Source organism: Seriola lalandi, unplaced genomic scaffold (assembly GCF_002814215.2).
Source record: "Seriola lalandi dorsalis isolate HSWRI2012SDOR001 ecotype SW California unplaced genomic scaffold, Sedor1 jcf7180002054244, whole genome shotgun sequence".
NCBI lineage: Eukaryota > Metazoa > Chordata > Actinopteri > Carangiformes > Carangidae > Seriola > Seriola lalandi.
Window position 1 is genome coordinate 194,043 of NW_019524797.1, and position 18,524 is coordinate 212,566.

The 18,524-nt window shown below is 38.9% G+C and overlaps 3 protein-coding genes across 7 annotated transcripts in view; 2 read left to right on the top strand and 1 right to left on the bottom strand.

Moving 5' to 3' along the window:
• Positions 1-341: 341 nt before the first annotated feature.
• Positions 342-3,852, bottom strand: polr2eb (RNA polymerase II, I and III subunit E, b). Its single transcript, XM_023404409.2, has 8 exons — positions 3,672-3,852; positions 3,067-3,241; positions 2,045-2,160; positions 1,804-1,884; positions 1,623-1,681; positions 1,424-1,502; positions 734-806; positions 342-509 (listed from the first exon to the last, which is right to left on the bottom strand). The coding sequence occupies exons 1-7, from the start codon at positions 3,726-3,728 to the stop codon at positions 741-743; spliced, it is 633 nt and encodes a 210-aa protein (XP_023260177.1). The 5' UTR covers positions 3,729-3,852; the 3' UTR covers positions 342-509; positions 734-740.
• Positions 3,853-4,058: 206 nt separating this feature from the next.
• Positions 4,059-8,481, top strand: gpx4a (glutathione peroxidase 4a). 3 transcript variants are annotated; one of them, XM_023404411.2, is made up of 7 exons: positions 4,059-4,196; positions 6,364-6,458; positions 6,562-6,706; positions 7,087-7,238; positions 7,451-7,475; positions 7,720-7,779; positions 8,115-8,481. In XM_023404411.2, the coding sequence occupies exons 1-7, from the start codon at positions 4,131-4,133 to the stop codon at positions 8,145-8,147; spliced, it is 576 nt and encodes a 191-aa protein (XP_023260179.1). In that variant the 5' UTR covers positions 4,059-4,130; the 3' UTR covers positions 8,148-8,481. The 3 variants fall into 3 exon arrangements, with proteins under 3 accessions (XP_023260179.1, XP_023260178.1, XP_023260180.1); XM_023404410.2 differs by having other exon boundaries at positions 4,116-4,223; XM_023404412.2 differs by lacking the exon at positions 4,059-4,196 and adding an exon at positions 5,790-6,006.
• Positions 8,482-10,067: 1,586 nt separating this feature from the next.
• The window catches only part of pip5k1ca (phosphatidylinositol-4-phosphate 5-kinase, type I, gamma a), a 46,822-nt gene continuing 38,365 nt past the window's right edge, over positions 10,068-18,524 (top strand). For 2 of the 3 annotated variants that reach the window (XM_023404462.2, XM_023404464.2), the window contains exon 1: positions 10,069-10,436. In XM_023404462.2, coding sequence (XP_023260230.1) covers positions 10,304-10,436 — 133 coding nt within the window. In that variant the 5' untranslated portion in view covers positions 10,069-10,303. Of the gene's footprint in view, positions 10,437-18,524 lie in introns of all 3 variants that reach the window. The other variant, XM_087173498.1, reaches the window with a different exon arrangement.

Consider the following 18,524-nt stretch of genomic DNA (forward strand, 5'->3'; position numbering starts at 1 on the left):
CTTAACCTGGGTAGGAACAAAATACCCAAAGTGAGTTTAGTTACTACCAATGGTGGCAAATCTCAGTGACAGAGCAATCACTTCCTGGTACTGGAGGAAGTTTACTATAGTGGGTGGTAACTTTGCATTGTGATGTGAGGGAGAGTAGACAGATAACCCTAAGAGCGTCAGTCCACCGCAGGTGCAGCATGGCCTTCAAAAGGAAAAAAAAGGTAGGCATCTAAAACCATTATAGCCTGATGTAGAATTATGAAATTGGTTTGCCCTGCTTTAAGTTAAATATTTGTTTTTGCAAGCAAAGGGTAAGATTACATGAACTGAACCAGTTCAAGGAAACAATATTTAGTTCCATTTTAAATCATTTATTTTACAAAATCTGTAACAAGATCAAATATTTAAATCTAAACAAAACAAGTCACAAAGAAGGGTAATCCATTGATGGGTGATGAAAGATGTAACATCTTCAATTTCCTTCACTGGTCCTCCTAAATGTTGATCCAGAAGAACATCTAGAAATAAGACATTTTATTTTTATTTATTTTTTATTTAAAGCATCAACACACTCATACTACACACATTTGTTTTGGCTGATTAGATCTGTTGTCTTGACTAAGTTGACACATACAGCGTTTGATTGATGTTATCCATCAGATGTATCTATGAGGCTAATATAACATGCTGAATTAGATGAATGAAAGTCTCAACCTAAACACATTTATTCCATATAACATACCCGTCTGTCACTGGACCAGTCTGTATGTGATGTACCTCCCAGCTGTTTCACTAGGCCTGATGATCTTTACGACCTGGAAAGGTTTAGGAAAAACAGCAGAATTTTAGGCTGGATTCTGGCACAATTCACACTGCAGGCAGTTAAATGAGTTACGACTGAACACAAATTCTGTTCCAAGTCTTCTTGTGTTTGCATACTTACACACATTCATTCAAATAGTTTCTGCTTATTAGCAAATAACATGCAAATACTGTCAGTGTGTCTTCAGTAGGAAGTATTGTTTATTATAACATGGGTCTTATTTTTTGTAGTTTGTGAAGTTTAGTTATTCATATCAGTGGTGCTAACACTGTATTCACCAAATTACTGATATCTGGGAACACAAACAACATCACAACAGCAAAGAAAAAAAAAAACCTGTTAAGACCTGTTAACATCAGGTTTTTGTCTGCAACGGAAAAGGGTACAATCAGCATTCACACTCAGGTCAAATGACTCTGCAGTAGATGCAGGTAATTATCAGCTCTGATCAGCGTTGTAAACACAACACCCAGGTGAACACGAAAATTTTTGCCCCTTTTCTGTCAGGGCACACAGACACTGTAAATGGGAATGTAAGAGTGAGCTGCAGCTCTGTATGGATGCATATGTCATAGATTCTATCAATTAAAACTGTCTTAGATGTCTTACCTGTCCTCTTTTTAAGCCGAAGTAGCGAGCCACAGGGTCCCCAGCCTGGATCCTCGGCAACTGACTCTCTTTTAATTTACTGAGGTAAAAATGTTAAGGAAGGACAACAAATGCATATTTTCTTAAAGACTATTATAAAGACAGTAGATACAGCTCAATTGTGGTGTTTAGGTAGATCAACTGCAATTTTAAAGGATACTATCTTGCCAGAAGTTCAGTCACCTCCTCTTTTGTCATAACAATGTGCTCTGGAACAAGCTGAAAAACAAAAAAAGAAATGCATTAAACACAAAAATATCCCTGAGGCAGAGCGTGTAAGATCAATTTGAAATATACAGTCGATTGGGATAATGCAGTGGACTCATTAGTATGTTGTTTACCTCATGCTCTGTGATGTTAATAAGCAGCTCCTGCTGTAGGAACTGCTCCAATATGTATTTGGGCGCCATGTCAACTAGAGACTGTAAGGAGACATTTCCATATATGTTTTTGCCAAGAGACCAACATACACACAGAGAGAAGTCAAATAACCACAAGACAGTCACAGCGTAATCAAGAGACATGCCTTTTCCTTTTCATCAAAGAAATGTCTTGTTAGCATTACTTTCATCTGACATTTACCTGTTTGGCTGAGGGTGTCATGCCCATCTGAACTACAATGATGGCTCGTGTGATGTTCTCTTCCTGCATCCTCTGACAGTACATCTTAATCGTTTTGATTCCCACCTTGGGCTCCTCTGAAAAGTGAGGAAAAAAATAATTTCATATTATCACAAAGATGCATGTGTCGTACAAAATAAACATAATGTTAATTTTCAAAGTTTTAATCACAAGAAAAGATAAGGGTTTATTCGACTTAATGCAGCACTGACTTAAAGTAAGGCATGCTGGTTTGAAATTTTGCTGTTCTCTGGGTACCACCTCTGTGATGACAGCTTTGCCCTAATAATCTTAATGCTCCACTGACACATATGAAGTGTTCTATGTTTTCATGCTAAGAACTTTAGATCCTTATCTCCTATTTATTTGATCTTCTCCTTATGGCAGCTCATTTTTTACATAAGGACACAAATACTATAGTTTTCATTTCCAGCAAGAAAGCTGTAAAACAGTTTAGTTCAGGAGTTTGTTATTGTAAAAGAAGTAATACCCTAGCAGGTTAGATATTTAACCCTTTGATTTATTTTATTTTCACACTCCTGACGAAATGGTGGCGCTTGCTTTTTTTTATTGTACTGACAGGAAATTATAAAAACTGTTATCTCTCACCTTCACTCATCATCCTATTTGTTTTCATAGAACATCACTTACATTTAATTCCACGTGTCAAAAGACTGATGTGAAATTGTGTCTAGGCATAGTCTGACACATTGAGATTAACACTCATATTTTTCATATAAAAAAACAAAAACAGAACAGCTGTGCATTCTGCAAGATCGGCCATTGTTGTGAGTTTACTGATGCAACAGGAAGTAGAATGTGTCCAACATGGCGGCAGGCTGTTTATACACCACCCCTGCAGTCACTGGCAGTTCACGTTGACCATCAGGTCATTCGAAGTCGAAAACGAACCCAGCTATAGTATGCGGGGCTGGATGGTTGGATGTAAGGTTTTTAGTATCTAATATTGGATGTGAACATACCGGGAAAGAAAACAAACATCTGGTCGGTGGGGTCATCGTTGTGTGCCACCAGCACAGTGAGGTCTGTGCGTCTGGGCCGACCCTCGCTGGGTTTGTCTCCAAACTGGCTCTTGAACTCGTCCAGTGTCTGGTCCAACTCGTCCTGTGTCACCAGGTAGCCCCGATCGTGGCACAGCTGAGGGCACGTAGGTGAGGCCATAAAGTCAGTGAGTTAACCAGAAAAAACATACTAATTTAACAGTTAACTAGAACAAACTAGAGGATGTTGACCACTTCTAACAGCGACTACAATGCGATGTATGTTTTCCATTATTTTCGTCTCAACAACTCTCAGGCTTCGCAGTCTGAGAGAAGTGCTTCCTGAAAAACTCAGCTGAAAGTCTCTCTAGCTGTACCTGTACAAACAAGTACTGTTTCCGGTAAATCACACAAAATATGTTATGTAAATATGCGGCTTGACGGAACACTATCAACAAACTACCTCACACTGGCGATAAAACCAACAAAACCCCGTGTGTTCAACATGACAGAGCGGAGCCGCTGTTTAACTTGAGCTACACGCTAAGCTAGCAAGCTAAAACAAAAAACACTCAAACCCAACGGACCTGCATAATGGTTTTGCGAATCTTCCATAGCCTGTATGTTTCCTCTTCGTCATCCATTTCGTCTCAAATGTTCCTCTTTTTAAAAAAAAAAAATGTATTTAAATATATATATTTTTTGTTTAATTTATCACTCTCCTCCTCCTCCAGCAGACGACGCGACGCACGTTTTCGTTTACCGACGCAGCTTGATGACGCGTACTGACTGGTAGTGTATGGGTGGAGTTTGACAAAAAGCTACATTAATAATAATAATGATTATTAATAATAATAATAATAATAATAATAATAATAGCATTATTAGTAGTCATAATAATGATAGCAATAGTAATTAATAACCTAGCAGCGTTGTATTGATTGGCTCTGACCCCCCACCGCTGTTTCACAACAAACTGCAGGGCGGAGCCTGCAGCTACAATTTGGCTTTGGATCTGTATAAATGTGTCCTCTGTTCTAACAAAAATGAGACCATTACATGTGTTTTTCATATTTGGAGCTGTGGCAAGCAGCGGAGTACTCCTGGCGATGGTACTGTACTTTGTTTTATCCACAACGGTAACGTAACCCAAACGGTATTTGACGTGCGTTGCGGGTGTTATTTCCATTTTGCCTCACCGTGGTGGCTGTGATATGCTATTATCAACCATTCATTCATAGATTCTGCATATTAGCAATAATAAGCTAAGTGAATCTTTTTAGAGCACATATTTGACTGGTGAAGTTGTCGCCCAAATTGATATTTACTACAGTGTTACTGTTGCTCCTCCACGATTTGCATAACAAGTCCGATTGTCTGCCTGTGGGAGCACGATTATAAACACTGCGTACACAGGGAGTGGACTTTAATTTGAGCCTGCGTATTACTTCACTGAATGTGTCGGGGTGGGAAGAGTAGTACAAAGGTACAAGCAGCACTCCTCTGTTTGGCTGCTGGTGTCAGCTGATCAAAGCTTATCAATCTGAAACACAGCAACAGGCAGTCATTTTAAAGGTTTTATAACACAAGGCCATGTCAGCACGTTTCTGTTACAGCTGAAATTGTATTACTTCAGTGGGCAAAGTTTATTTCAGCTTATCCTATTATCCTATAGCAACAAAATCTTACAAATCATCAGTGGTGGAAAAAGATATTCAGGTTTAGGTAATGTGTTATTAAAGTAAAAGAAGTGATACCAAGCTATGAAGTATGAGTAACATTTTAAGGTAGCAAAAGTATAAGTAAAAATTAGGCAAGTAACATTTTAATTAGTAGTATCTGTTAAGTAATATGTACAGAGCACTAAATAGCGCAGTATTTTTCTCTGACATATGGTGGAATAAGATATGACAGCCTAAATTGAAAGTACTGAAATTAAGTATAAATATGTCATAGTTGTATATACATACAGTAATGGAGTAAATTTACTGAAAACTGTTTTAACACATATACAATTACTTCCTGTCCTGAACATAATGACTGCTCAGTCTTATCATGGAAAATCAAGATTGTACTGCTGATAGAAATCGCATCTTCCCTTTCTGACAATAGAACATCCAAAAATTTGTCATTTTGATAACATATCTTTCTAGCTAGTTTAATGTCTGTTTTGAATCACACAGTAGGCTATCTGTAAGTATTTAATTAAATATATATATATATTTTGGTTGGTACTCTGGTTTGTTATCATTTATCAATGCAAAGCCATAAAGCAAATTTTCTGTGCAGACTTGCCAGACTTGGCCTGAAACACACTTTAGTACCAATTTTCTAACTGTTTAAAACACTAAAACACTTGTTTTCCCTCATTATGATTATTTGGTTGAATGAACAAATGTTTTTGGCTTAGTCATAGTGAGACTTAGGGGGTTATGTGTGCTGCAAATCATGCCAATTCACTGATGTAACCTTTTATTTTTCGTCCTGATATTAAGCAGATTATGTAATGGGTTTATGCATTTCTTCAGACTGTTGCTCTTTGCCCTGGCCACATGGTGTTCAGCCTCCCGTGGCCCAATTATTTGCTTTCATAAGGAGTCATCAGTCTTCATGAGTTTATGATAATGATGTGAACTGTGGACTACAGCAAATGTGCATTTCTGATGTGGAACAGCAGAGAGGGACCTATTGGAGAATCGGAGCCTATCAATTCTGTTAATGATCACATGGTCCCTTTACATGAGGACACTGGACACTGAGCTTCCTCAGTAGTGAGATTGTGGTTCAACAGATAGGGTGTAGCTGAAGCCACTGAGTGGTTTAGAGATTTGATCGCTCTCTGCCTTCAGAGGACCTTACTGAAGGGCAGTCATGCGCCTGATAGGGTCCACTGTCCTTTTCTCTGTCCTGCTGCAGGCTATGGTAAGAAAAGATGACATTTGGACTGAAACAATGGTTTATATTAAAGGACTGGTGCTTTTTTTTGTAGAATGTCATATTTTCTTTTTAATTTAATTAATCAGTGGAATAAGATCTATCAAATGTTTGTAAACTGTGTAATGATTTGGAGCCAGAAAAAATTCAACCCCTTTACTTTTTAAGGATGAAATGCTTGTATTTCCTGATTATTAGTGCTCCATCCTTGTTATCTAATACTCATGCAGCAGGATAGAAGTGTTAATGTTGGCTCATCTGTTATACAAACAAACCCGATTGTGCAGTTTTGAAATTAGCTCCTATCATTGAATTCTTTTTTTTACCCCTCTTTCTCCCAAACAGTCTGCCCCGACAGAGGACTGGCAGACGGCCACGTCTATTTATGACTTCTCAGCAACAGACATTGATGGCAATGAGGTTTCCCTAGACAGATACAGGTAAATCTATGCATGATATATCCTCTCCCTAAATGTTCTGCAGTGTCCCGTTACATGTCCACCAGCACTACAACGTTATGGATGTGTATCTTTGTGTTTACAGGGGGGATGTTGTCATCATCACCAATGTTGCCTCTAAATGAGGTAAAACCCCAGTAAACTACTCTCAGTTTGCTCAGATGCACGCCAAGTATGCTGAGAGAGGTTTACGCATCCTTGCCTTCCCCTCAAACCAGTTTGGGAACCAGGTACACTGACACAGGAGTGTTTTGTTAAAGCAGCATGATAGGACAGACCTGAGAGTGCACTCTGAACATTTTACATTATGTAAATGTGACAAAACGAATTAAAAAACAATCTACATGAGACTTTACAGTGTACTCTTTACTGATAAAGATGGAAGAGTTTATTCACAAAATTCTTTATAACTATGATATTTATGGTGCATTCAAGGGAAAAACAACATCATACTGTAGTAAATGAAATCAACAGCACTGATTTAGTAGTTTTCTTATTTTAGAATGACACTTGTTATATGTATAATTTGATAAGCTGTATATCTACTCTAAGGTCAAGGCCTGACTAGTACTCACGTCTTTTGTCATTTCTCACTTGTTTTACCTTGAAGGAGCCTGGCAATGAATCTCAGATCAAACAGTTTGCCCAGTCTTACAACGCTCAGTTTGACATGTTCAGTAAGATCAACGTGAACGGGGCCAATGCTCACCCTCTGTGGAAGTGGCTGAAGGAGCAGCCCAACGGGAGAGGTTTCCTTGGAAGGTAAGTGGCGAGCATGTGAATCGCTGAACACTGGGGCAAAGAGATGGGGTGGCACTTATCTTATTATGAAACAAAGGCCTGTGTGGGCAAGTTGGTGTATTTACACTGTAATGACATGACACTTCGACACACACTGGTAAATATGTTTTTGATTGAATGAAAGTGTTCACACTGATTATTTTCTAACATATGATTTATTTTCATTCCTGCAGTAGTATCAAGTGGAACTTCACCAAGGTAAATATTAATTATCAGTAATTTATATTTTATGTACAGTATTTAGAGTTGATAAAGCAAACAATTCATTGTCTATGCTTGTAATCATTGCTAATATGGTGCCATCTTTCTACAGTATAGCATGTTTGATGGTATAGAATGATTATTTGAAGGAACCCATAAGCGATTTTCATGAATTCCTTTATTCTAAAAGTGAAATAGTTAATTTTGTTTATAATGATTTTCCTATTCTCTCCCTCTCCAGTTTTTAATCAATAGAGAGGGGCAGGTGGTGAAGAGATATGGACCCCTGGATGATCCAAGTGTATGTACAAGCATCTGCCATTACTATACTTAGTTAGATCTTGACTGTTGTCCACTTGTATATGCTTTTTCTTTTTTTTCTTTTAGCTTTTATTTATCTGGCTAGATATATCATTGTGTAAATGATGAATTGAAAATTTAAATGAATAAACAAAACACCAAGATTAAGAGAAGACATATATTTTTGGATTTAAAATGGAGTTGAGAGAGAGAACTGTACGCTACTATAGCTGTAACTGCAGATACTGTGTGTTGTTACGTCTCTCCAGGTGTTATTAATACACTTTCATTACGACATGCAGTAGATGCCAACTTCTACTCTTGCTTTCTTTCCAGGTGGTGGAGAAGGACCTCCCCCAATACCTTTAAACTCCTAATGGATGACTGACACCTCACTAGCTGATTCTCTACTCATTTTGTCTTTCCATCATCCTTTCCCCTCTTTTCTTTGCCTCTCCGAGCATCAGTGGATATAGTTTGGATCCAACCCCAGACCAGTGACGGTCTGCTCAAAAACCCGCATGTCGGACAGGGCAGACCTGATGAAAATGGCGTGCAAACCTCCTGGGAGGATAACCAAGCTTATATTCATTAGTTTCTCTGGAGAAAAGGAGAGAGGATCCCTCAATCCATCATATACACTTGTAGTAGAGTAATCCATGGCATTGTTTTCCTAATAAAATGCACTAAGATTTTGTTTGAATTATGTTTTGTCTGGAATGTTTATTGTCAATCAGCTAACCATTGGGATTTTTCAAGTGGTGCTAGTGTTGCTCATAGAGTAGTAGTAGATTTTCATGTGTACAACAATCTTTCATGCATCTTTGTATGAAAGTGACTCAAGATCCATTTCTGTCAAACTGAAAAATGTGAATGTGTGTGAGTCAGAAAAACCTTAACAAGTGAGCACGAGAGCTTAAAATGAAACTGGGATTTGTCCTGGGTAGAAAAATGTATAATATTAACATTCTTATCTATTGGACATTGGATTTGTAGTACAGCAACTCAATACTTAGATGACAGGCACAGATATGATTTGTAGATATCATTTTACCTGTGGGGAGGAAAATATTGTCACATGTCTAGTCGAGAGATGAATGTAGAAACAATGATTAATCCCACTATCCCACACAAACCTGGTGGTTCGCAACCTGGGGGTTAGGACCCTACAAAGAGTAACAACATTAATCTCAGGGATTGCCAGGTGAGTAAAAGGATGGGAAATAAAACAACATTATGCTATGCAGAAATATTAATTTCACATTTAAAAAAAAAAAAAATGTTATTGTGATATTCTGAAGAGAAAATCACTTATTGAATTGCTCAAAATTCAAGGGGTGTCATGGAGACATGATTTAGGATCAATGGATCACAAGCAAATACAAATAAAGTGGGGAACCCCTGGCCTTTATAAGACTATAAACAAATACAGATGCCTCTTGATAATTCCATGATAGTTTTTTTTTGTTGTTGCTTTGTGTCCACAAGGATAGTGGAAGCAAATAGCAGTATGATGTTTTAGTCAAACTGCTTTTATATTAAACCAAGGATTGTACAGATGAATGTTCAGTAATATTGCAGTACCAATGAGTTCTTATAATACCATTGGTTCATGGTCATATGGCCTTTAAACATTGTCAGCAAACAAGCCAATATTAACAGTGTTATCAGCACTTTAATTAAGGGAAAACTACTTTTGCTTCTGAGCCAGAAACCTAATTAATTCAGCCAAAGGAAAGCATCCAATATAGTCCAAGTAGATATGATATATTTAGGATGCTGGGGTTTAGTACCAATGGTGATTAGTGAGGGCATAGGCCTGTTTGCTTTGCATGGGCACCAGTTAAGTCAAGATCAAAATGCAAAAGGTGGAATGAAAACTTGAGGAAAAGGTGTGGTTCTTAATAGAACCTATTTAATAAGATTGTTATTTTGATTGGGTTTTCAGATCTGAAAGCATCAAGATGTGATACTAGCGGAAATGCAACATAACATGATGTAAATAGTCAATTTTGACTTTAATGGTTTCTATTCCCAACTTTTCCTTTACTTTCCTGTTGTTTGAAACAGGAATACAGCGATGCACGTCAAAGGGGGATACTGATTCATCACAAGGAGATGTCACTGTCATGTGTCTACTCCCACTCCATCAGTTCAGGCTGACCTCTGAATGTGATTAAGAGCATCAAAGCGGACACACGCAGCTCTCTGCTGCAGTTCCCCCAGCCTCCTGCAGAGGGAGCCACAGCGCCCGGCAGCACAAAACCAGGCAGCAGCAGCTTCTGTAGCAGCAGCAAGTGCGGTGCGGTCGACCTGAGAGGAGCGGAGAGGAGAGGGCTCCGTGCCGCCGTCGTAAGGAAACATCGCACAGATGAAGGGACCGTCGCGAATTACTATCACATATTCTTCCGTTTGACTGTTGTTACATATCAGACAACACATTCCTCCTTCATCCCAGCGGGGTAGCACCGTCGCCGTGGGTCTATCATTCGGAGGGCTTTCCTGTTTTTCCTCCGGGAGGCTGAATGGAAGCAGCAGCCGAGGGAGCGGTCGGGCTGTCGGAGGCCAGGGACGGGAGCCCGCTATCCGGGGCCGCAGCATCCGATGATGCGGACACCGTCGTTGGAGTTAGCTACGGGATGGACGCCGCAGACATGGGTACGCTGTCACCTGTCATATAATCCCTTTCCGCCATTAATGTGAATTTCATCATCCTCATATCCATTTCCATTTAAGTGTCTGATGCTACCGCTGTGACCAAAAGTCCCGACTCATCTTTGCTAGCAAGGAATTGGTAAGCTAGGCTAGTAGCTAACTTAGCTGAATGGATGAGGAGAGCAGGTGAAGTTAGGTCCTATAGATACTGTATGTGTCACCGTATGATATGTATTGTCCATTCGTGTAGGCACAGTCGTGACTAGTCAGTAACGCAACAACCCGAGGATAGGAGAGGAATAGACAGATGTTTGAAAGACAAATATAAAGCATGGTAGAGCTGTAAATATTAACTGCCATATAGGAACAGTCAGGGGTGTAGCTACGATTTTTTACCACCTCTTCCACAGGAAGAATATTCCTCTATGTCCCCCTCCCTTGTTTTCAAAAAACAATATGTAGATTTTATGGCACCATGACTTATCACCACCTGTCACCGCCAGGCTGTAGAAAAACGTTATATATATTTTTTGCAGAAATCATTAACGCTTTAATGTGGGCTTTCCATTTGGCACCATCTTGGCAGTTACTGGAGTCAGAAAATGCAACACTTGGCAAGGAGCAGGACTGATGAAGAAACAGCAGCCACTATGGCTGACTGAGACAGGCTGAGACCCCTGGCACATAGACATTCATTTTTTATTTTATTTCAAGGGTGTTTTTTTTTTTTTTGAACTGACACTAATGCACGTGTTAGAGGACGTGAATTAGACCTTTTTCTCAGTAGACATTTTGAGTTGTCACAGAGGGAAACGCACAGGTGTTGGTAATAACATTAATTATGGCTCTGTTTTATTCAAGTGTCCCAGTAAGCCATGACAGTGAGCCAGCATGAACAATACCAGATGCCTGAAACTGAAGGAGCTAAATGAAATTCATCCATCATTCATTTTATAATCTACACCTGTACTTTTCCTACTGTGGCATGTCAAAATGTCTTCTGTGAAACAGACATGTTAGTAAATGAGGCCATGGTTAAGATTAGACACATACCTGAAAAATTTGTTAAAGCAGGCATTACTTGTTTTTAACAGTGTCTCCCTTTACAGTTTTGTGCATTGAGTGAATAACTGTTTGCTGCTTTGTCACTGCTGTGTTGTGGCTGATTGTGTCATAACGTTACAGGCTGAATTTATTGTGTGTGTATCAGTGATGAGACACGAGGGAGGTGGGCTAAGATATAAGTACCCTCCTCTCCGATGTCTTTTAATCTGTTGTAAATTATTCCAGGAGGATGGAGCAGTATATGTGAAGGCAGGCCTAAGTGCTTCAGGAATTTTGTGTTTGTGTTTGAGTTTGTCAAGATTTAAGAGAAGGGAAGTTAGATTAAACAATTAGACTGGTTTAAAGAATAAAGAAAATTATGCTCTTTTCCGACATAGAGAGAAGGTTGTTACAAAACTTGTGTAGAGACGTAGAAGTAGACTCATGCATAGGCTATAGATGCCGACCATGATCCATTAATTACAGAAAATTCATCTGCACAAATCTCTATCTGCAGAATCTGTAAAAACAGGCTTGTCAAGTTCATCTGTATTCTATAGGCCAGTTGAAGCTGGTTGTAAAGGAGAGTTTGTCATATCAAATCTGCTTTGACAGACCCGTCCTTTACAGGTTTTCATCAGGAATTTTGATTTGAATGCATTTAAAACTAATTTTAGATTAACAGCACTGTCAGGAGGCAGTTAAAGGCAAGTTGTAGTTGTCCAGTAGCTAAGCTAATATATGGAGCATTATAGTATATATATATAAGACTGCATCATCAACATAGAGATGTGTGCTCCTATGTAAATGACACAGCATTATTTAATATAGCTTAGTGGCGACTTTAAAGTATACTATTGGATGTGGTTATGTCTGTAAATGCATGTATGTGTTTCTTTAGGTATATGTTGGGCTCTTGAGTCTAACTGCTATCAGTCATGCTGCATTAACTGGTGTTTTCATTGTCCCTGGTGTGAAAGGTGCTCAGAAGGCCTACCTCCACACAGAACAGACTAATGAACCAATAGCTGTCTAGTGATTGTTAATTGTCGAGCTTAGCTGTATCAGAGGATAAAAAAATGGAAGCAGGGTGCCTTTGGCTGCAGATGCCTTTTTTTCTAGCATGCTTGATGGCGCGTGCCTCATGCACCTGGGGCAATTTCACAAGTGTGTGCCTGCTCAGTCAGTGCAACCTTCACATGCAGTGGAAAACAAGGCTTTACTGGAGAGAGAGTGAGATTGCATGTGCAGATATACAGCGCTGAACAGATCCATTATTGACTACCACTGCCAAATGTTTTCAGGTTGATGGTTTACAGACAGTTAGCATTCACCTGTCTGTGCCGTATTTTGAGCCACTGGACATTGGCTGTGAGAGCATTAAAATATAATGTTTACAACAGAGGGCAACTCTTCATAGTATGATGTGATATGTTTATTCATTATTCATCTGTGGATCGGCTAATGCTGTGGGTTGAGTTGGTTTTAAATATTCCTCAGGCTGCCCTGATATGCTATTAGTGCAGCATTTAATAATTGCTTAAAAAATCCCATTAAATAAAAAGCCAGTCTAGTTGATACCTCGCAACAAGTTGTACAGTGAAACAAATTAGGATTTTATTCTGTTTCTAAAGATACCTGATGTGTCACTATGCAAAATAGACCGAAAAACACACATTTTCTAATACAACCTTTTCTAAACAGCCATTAGATACACACACATAAATCTTGTAGGCCGAAACATCTGCTATAAAGTAAACAGTATTCCTGCGTTGTAGCAGAGTAAATAAACAGACTACTGCTGTAAATCTGTGTGATTTCACTCATTAGTATCAGTCAGTAGCATGTTACTGACCAAAGCAGCCGTGGATGTCTCTGAAATACATGACTGCTTGAACAGAGATAAGATCAACATGCAAAACTTATTATATTACTTACATATACACTGTTCCTCATAAAGTTGGAATAAAATATTTTTTTTTACCTCTTTCCATGAAATGATTGTGACAATGTGATTTATTTCATTTCACCTGGGTAATTGGGACACATAATGTAATCATTGCACCTGGTCAAAAGTGATTACTGATGCATTTGAATAGGAATAAACAGAGGATTACGTCTGAAACAAAATTATTTCAACTTTATGGGCAACATTGTATTTTAAAATGCATCACTAAAGGCTGCTGGAGTCAACCCTCTTAAACTGTGTTCTTTTTCTCACTATTTTAATCAAGGAATAAAGGCTATCACATTCTTAATGTCATAATGTTATCAAACATCAAACACCAACAACAATGAATGTGCAACCACATCAGCTTCCTGCTAGTGATAGTATCAGACACTGCACTGCTCTATCATAGTTTCTATCACTATTTGACTTAATTAGTATTTCATCGTGCCATTTGTAGGATGATTGTATCTGAATATCCACCACAATTTTGAAGGTTAACCTACTTTTAAGTTGTCAATGTTATTCTTTTCATTGCTGATTTTGTGTCTGTCGTCTGATACAGAGCATTTGTAGGTTAAGCTAGTTTGTCTGATAAGCCTTGCAGCAGGGGTTGTTGTGGATCACACCATGACTCCCATGCAACATCTGTCAGTGAAGGGTCTTAAAGAGATAGTCCATTAACAGCTAGCTGAAAACTGTTTAAACCAGGGATTGTGTTAATTTCTTGTAATGACAATGTAGTATTGGCGCTGCTCAATGGGAATGAATGCAAATGTCAGCTGCAAGAGTCCAGCTTGATTCTTACTGACTAGATGCTAGATGTTTTGCGCAAGATGTGGAATTGCTCAACGGAGAGCTTGGTTAACGTCAGAGCCTGCGTGTGTGTAATTGCAGACTGCAGCCTTCAGCTCAGCTGCTCTGAATGTATGAATACAACGATGTGTGGGTGTCACAGCTGGCTATTAAATAGCTGTCTGAGCATTTAGTCCCATTCAGACTCATTCGTAATTTGTACTTATAGTCTCCTGTAAGCTTGACAGCATCGATCTCACTTATCGTCTCCCAACACTCATACTAATTTCCTCTCACCTGCCACCATGGCTGTAGGTCTTTATTTTTTTTTTAAACTTCCTCTCCACTCCTCGCCTTACTCTCATCTCCTCTTACTCGCCGCTGAGTGAGATACAACTCATCTACTTCCTCCTCTGTGAGTGATTCCCTTGGCTCAGCCACTCATTTGTCACTATCCATCAGTCCTCCCCCTCTCTGTTTTTCTGTGTTCTCCGCTTTAGGCATGGCCTGTCAGAATTGCTGACGGAAGCACAAAGGGCTGTTGCCTCCTGTGGAATTTATCATCCATCTGTTTCCTCCGTATTATTCCTTCTACAAGGTCTCTGTCTCTGTCTCTCTCTCTCTCTCTCTCTCTCTCTCTCTCTCTCTCTCTCTCTCTCTCTCTCTCTCAGATCAGTTTGTATGGCTAGTTCAACAAGCTTTTATAGGAGTTTGACCCTCTGCCAGGTTGTTTGATGTCATAGTATTTAACATAGATGATGACGCAGTTCAGTTGCGTCTTATGTGCTGCTGATTTTCTCAGTAAATGGGGGATGTGTGCTACAGTTGCTATTTTAAACAGACACCACAGCACGGCAGGAGCGTTGTGTTTGCTGCTATCTGTCCTTGTGCTTAGCCAGGTTTTTTTTTCTTTTTCTGAGCGGTACCTGCTGGGAAGATCAGCGAGGGAGAGAGAGTAAATAAAGGAAGAAGAAGAAGAATTTTAGGCTTCTGTTGTGGTGAATTTTCAGTTGTGAAAGACTATATCTGTGCTGAATGAGGCTCTGGCTCAGTTTTATGCATGACTGTGGTGACATACTGCCCAGGCTTCCGTCAGAGAAGGAATAAAGCAAGGACCTGCTGATTTCAATTAAGAGAGTTACTGTCCCCACTGTGCAGTCTATTATTATTTCATAATCAGCACCTGGAGCATGTGCACAGTCAGACAGGAGCACGAAGCTGTCAAAGTTACCTGAATCACCCACATAGAATTAGTGGAGATTACTCTCAACGAAGAAAGCATTCGAGTGGCGCCTGCTTAGTAATTACACCCATTCTGGTACAGAGAAAATTGGAAGCAAGGTTAGGCAGTGTCCTGGTAGCAGCAGTGAAGCTGGATGATGATTGCAGAGCTAGTACTGGTTTTCCCTGTGTCTGTGTTGGTTTCTTTTGTATTTCCCTCCATTGTCCAAAAATAGAGCTGCACTATCTGCAAAAAAACCCAAAAAAAACATATTTCAATTATTTTTGCAGATATTTCGATATGTGATTACGATTACAGGTGGATTGGTTGTGTGACACATTTTACCTTCATCAGTAAGATTGCAGCTCCTGATTTGGATATTGCACTTGCCCATATTGTGATTTTGATTATATTTCGATTGACTGTGCAGCGCAATCCAAAAACAACTTATTAGGTGAAACCCCAAACTACCTGTAGATGTGATTGGTTCTGTGTGTGTCAGCCCTGTACTAGACTTATGACCTGAACAGTGTGTGCTGTGCACCCATTGGATGCTAAGATAATCTCCCAATAAGCTTTTAGAAAATTGATTAAAATGATTAACCGCTATAATAACAAACAATTTTAGATTATTTTTTACAGTGGTTAAAGCTCGTATTACTTTTCATACCCTAAGCCTTAGGCCTTGTGTCACTTTTCTACAAAGCATTTGAATACTAAAGTTGTGCATATCCAGAGTTGAGATAATAGAGCTGAGATGATTAGATGATTAATCCATTGAAAAAAATCATGAGCAAGTCATTTTCAATGCAAAAATGACAAAAATTCACTGCAATTTTCTTTCGTAGGAAATTGGATATCCTGAGGTTTTGACATTTGAAAATGCCCCATTGTGTTCTTTGAAATTGTAATGGGCAGTATTTATTATATGCCAAATAAAAAACGTAGGAAATAATTTACGAATTATTCAATAATGATAATAGTTAGCAGTAGCCCTGTAGGATAGACCAGATATCACTGAATTTTATTTTTTGTTATTTATGTTATTTATTTATTTATTTTAATCTCAGGTTGGTTGTTTTTTTAGAAGTCATATCTTAATTAATAATTCTCTTACCTTCATTAGTTCTTTCAAATTCAGTGTTAGTGAATAGACTTGATCTTTAAATTCTCACCGTAGTTTCAGAGAAATAATCTGTGTTATTTACAGTCTCAGTCTGCTCAAAGTGAATTGCAAGCACAGTGGAGGACAGAGATGCTGGAGGGCATATGTAAGTTTAATGGGGTCTGAGCAGTGAGAAAATGTATTCATTCATTAAACAGTGTGAGCCTGGTTGGCAAATTCAGACTCCCTGACCCTGGAATAAGCAGCACTGTCCTCCTCTCTCATGTGATGGTGAATTTGCTGTGGATCCAGATCCTTAAGTAATCAAGGCTGCATTTTCTGGTGCCACTTCATTTGAAGTCTCTACCTGGCCTGTAGTGCAGATTTGTGTCTCTGGCTATGATTTACAGAGCTTTTTAGTGGCTAGTTTCTGACGCACTCTGTACCTACTGTAGTGATGTGCATTTTATTTATTAAATGAGTAAAGTGATGTGGAGATATACCTCACTTATAGTTAATACTTCTCTCCTTTATGCATATACATTCACGAAAGAGTTGTGCAAATAATGAGAGGAGATACAGTCAGTGTGTGTGATTATTTCAAGTGCAGAAAAGTTCCTGCTTAAGAGGTAGGATTTTCTGCCTAAGGGGCAGATTTGCACAGCCATGTTAAGGTGAGGCTGTGGAGGAGAAAATAGTTTATTCAGTTCATTACTGACCTGTCCATAATTCAGAGTCAATATTATTAAGTAATAATGTGTAATAATTTAAGAATCTGTAATAAATGTTCTTAGTCAGAATTTTTATTGAAGCCTTGGTAAATGTTAAATTACTTTTTTACTACTTTAAATTAATGACCATTTTATCTCATTTCAATTATGGTATACCAATTTATTTTTCTGACCTTGTTCATGTCAGGCTAGTTTCAACCATATAATTGTGTTTTTTAAGCTTTTTTGCACCTACATTGTATTTCCAAATACATAGTTAGTAATTACTGCTTCCTTATATGTTGATAAAATTCATATTGTAAACACACAATGAAATACAGCTACAGTGCAAATTTTCCTCCACTTCCATGTCCACAGGTCTGGCCTTGCACGTCATGAAGGTTATGTTACAGTTTTAAGATTGTGTTGCTCCTAGATTGTGATATATCCTCCTGCAAAATCCCCTCAGTTATTACTGTTTTTGCAGGGAAAAGTACTTTGTTCACTCCTCTCCAGACTCTCCACAGATGCCTTTCTGTTTCCTCCTTGTTCCAACGGTCTGTGGCAGCTCAGTAAAGAGGACTCATTTTCTATACAGTTTCGAGCCAGATCAGCAGCTGCGGGCTGTGTTTGCTGCATTGTATTTTACAAAAGGCCAAGGCTGCTGTTTGTCTGTCAGTTTTTTTCTGTAGGTATTCATCTGGGCCTACAGTAGCCGTGCTACTGAGGATTTTTCTTTGAAACCACAGGCAGTGCATACGACACACACTGCGCATAAAAGATAGAGGCAGCTTTCTGCAGGTTGAATGGTAAAAGATAGCGTACACCTTGCTAAGTAACTAACTGTATACCCAAGACTACTACACAACAGTGGTGTCAGATCATCTGCACTCCATGTATTCATTTAGATGGAAGTCTGCAGAGGTGGTCTGTGTGGTGCCGCATGTCAAAGATTAGTTTGTCTCAGGAGCACAATTGCAGTGTAACAGAGCATTTTGATGATGGCAGAAGACAACTAGTATCCCTGTTAAGACTTAGATACATGGTTATCAAGAAGCAATGAAAGTCCACATTGCTGTTTTTGTCACTGATGATATAAGCAGTATCATGAAAACCATTTTCTTAATAGCTGCTTCACCCTTAGATAATGTAATACAAATGTGCGACACATATATAAGAAGAACATCTTTCCATGACTCCTAATACTCTCCTCTCCTCTCCTCTCCTCTCCTCCTCTCCTCTCCTCTCCTCTCCTCTCCTCTCCTCT

Coding starts and splice junctions, on each gene's coding strand:
- polr2eb (XM_023404409.2), bottom strand. CDS start 3,728: ATGGATGACGAAGAGGAAACATACAGGCTATGGAAGATTCGCAAAACC. Junction 1,885..2,044: donor TGACACCCTCAGCCAAACAG/GTAAATGTCAGA, acceptor GTCTCCTTACAG/TCTCTAGTTGACATGGCGCC. Junction 1,503..1,622: donor ACTGAACTTCTGGCAAGATA/GTATCCTTTAAA, acceptor TTTTTACCTCAG/TAAATTAAAAGAGAGTCAGT.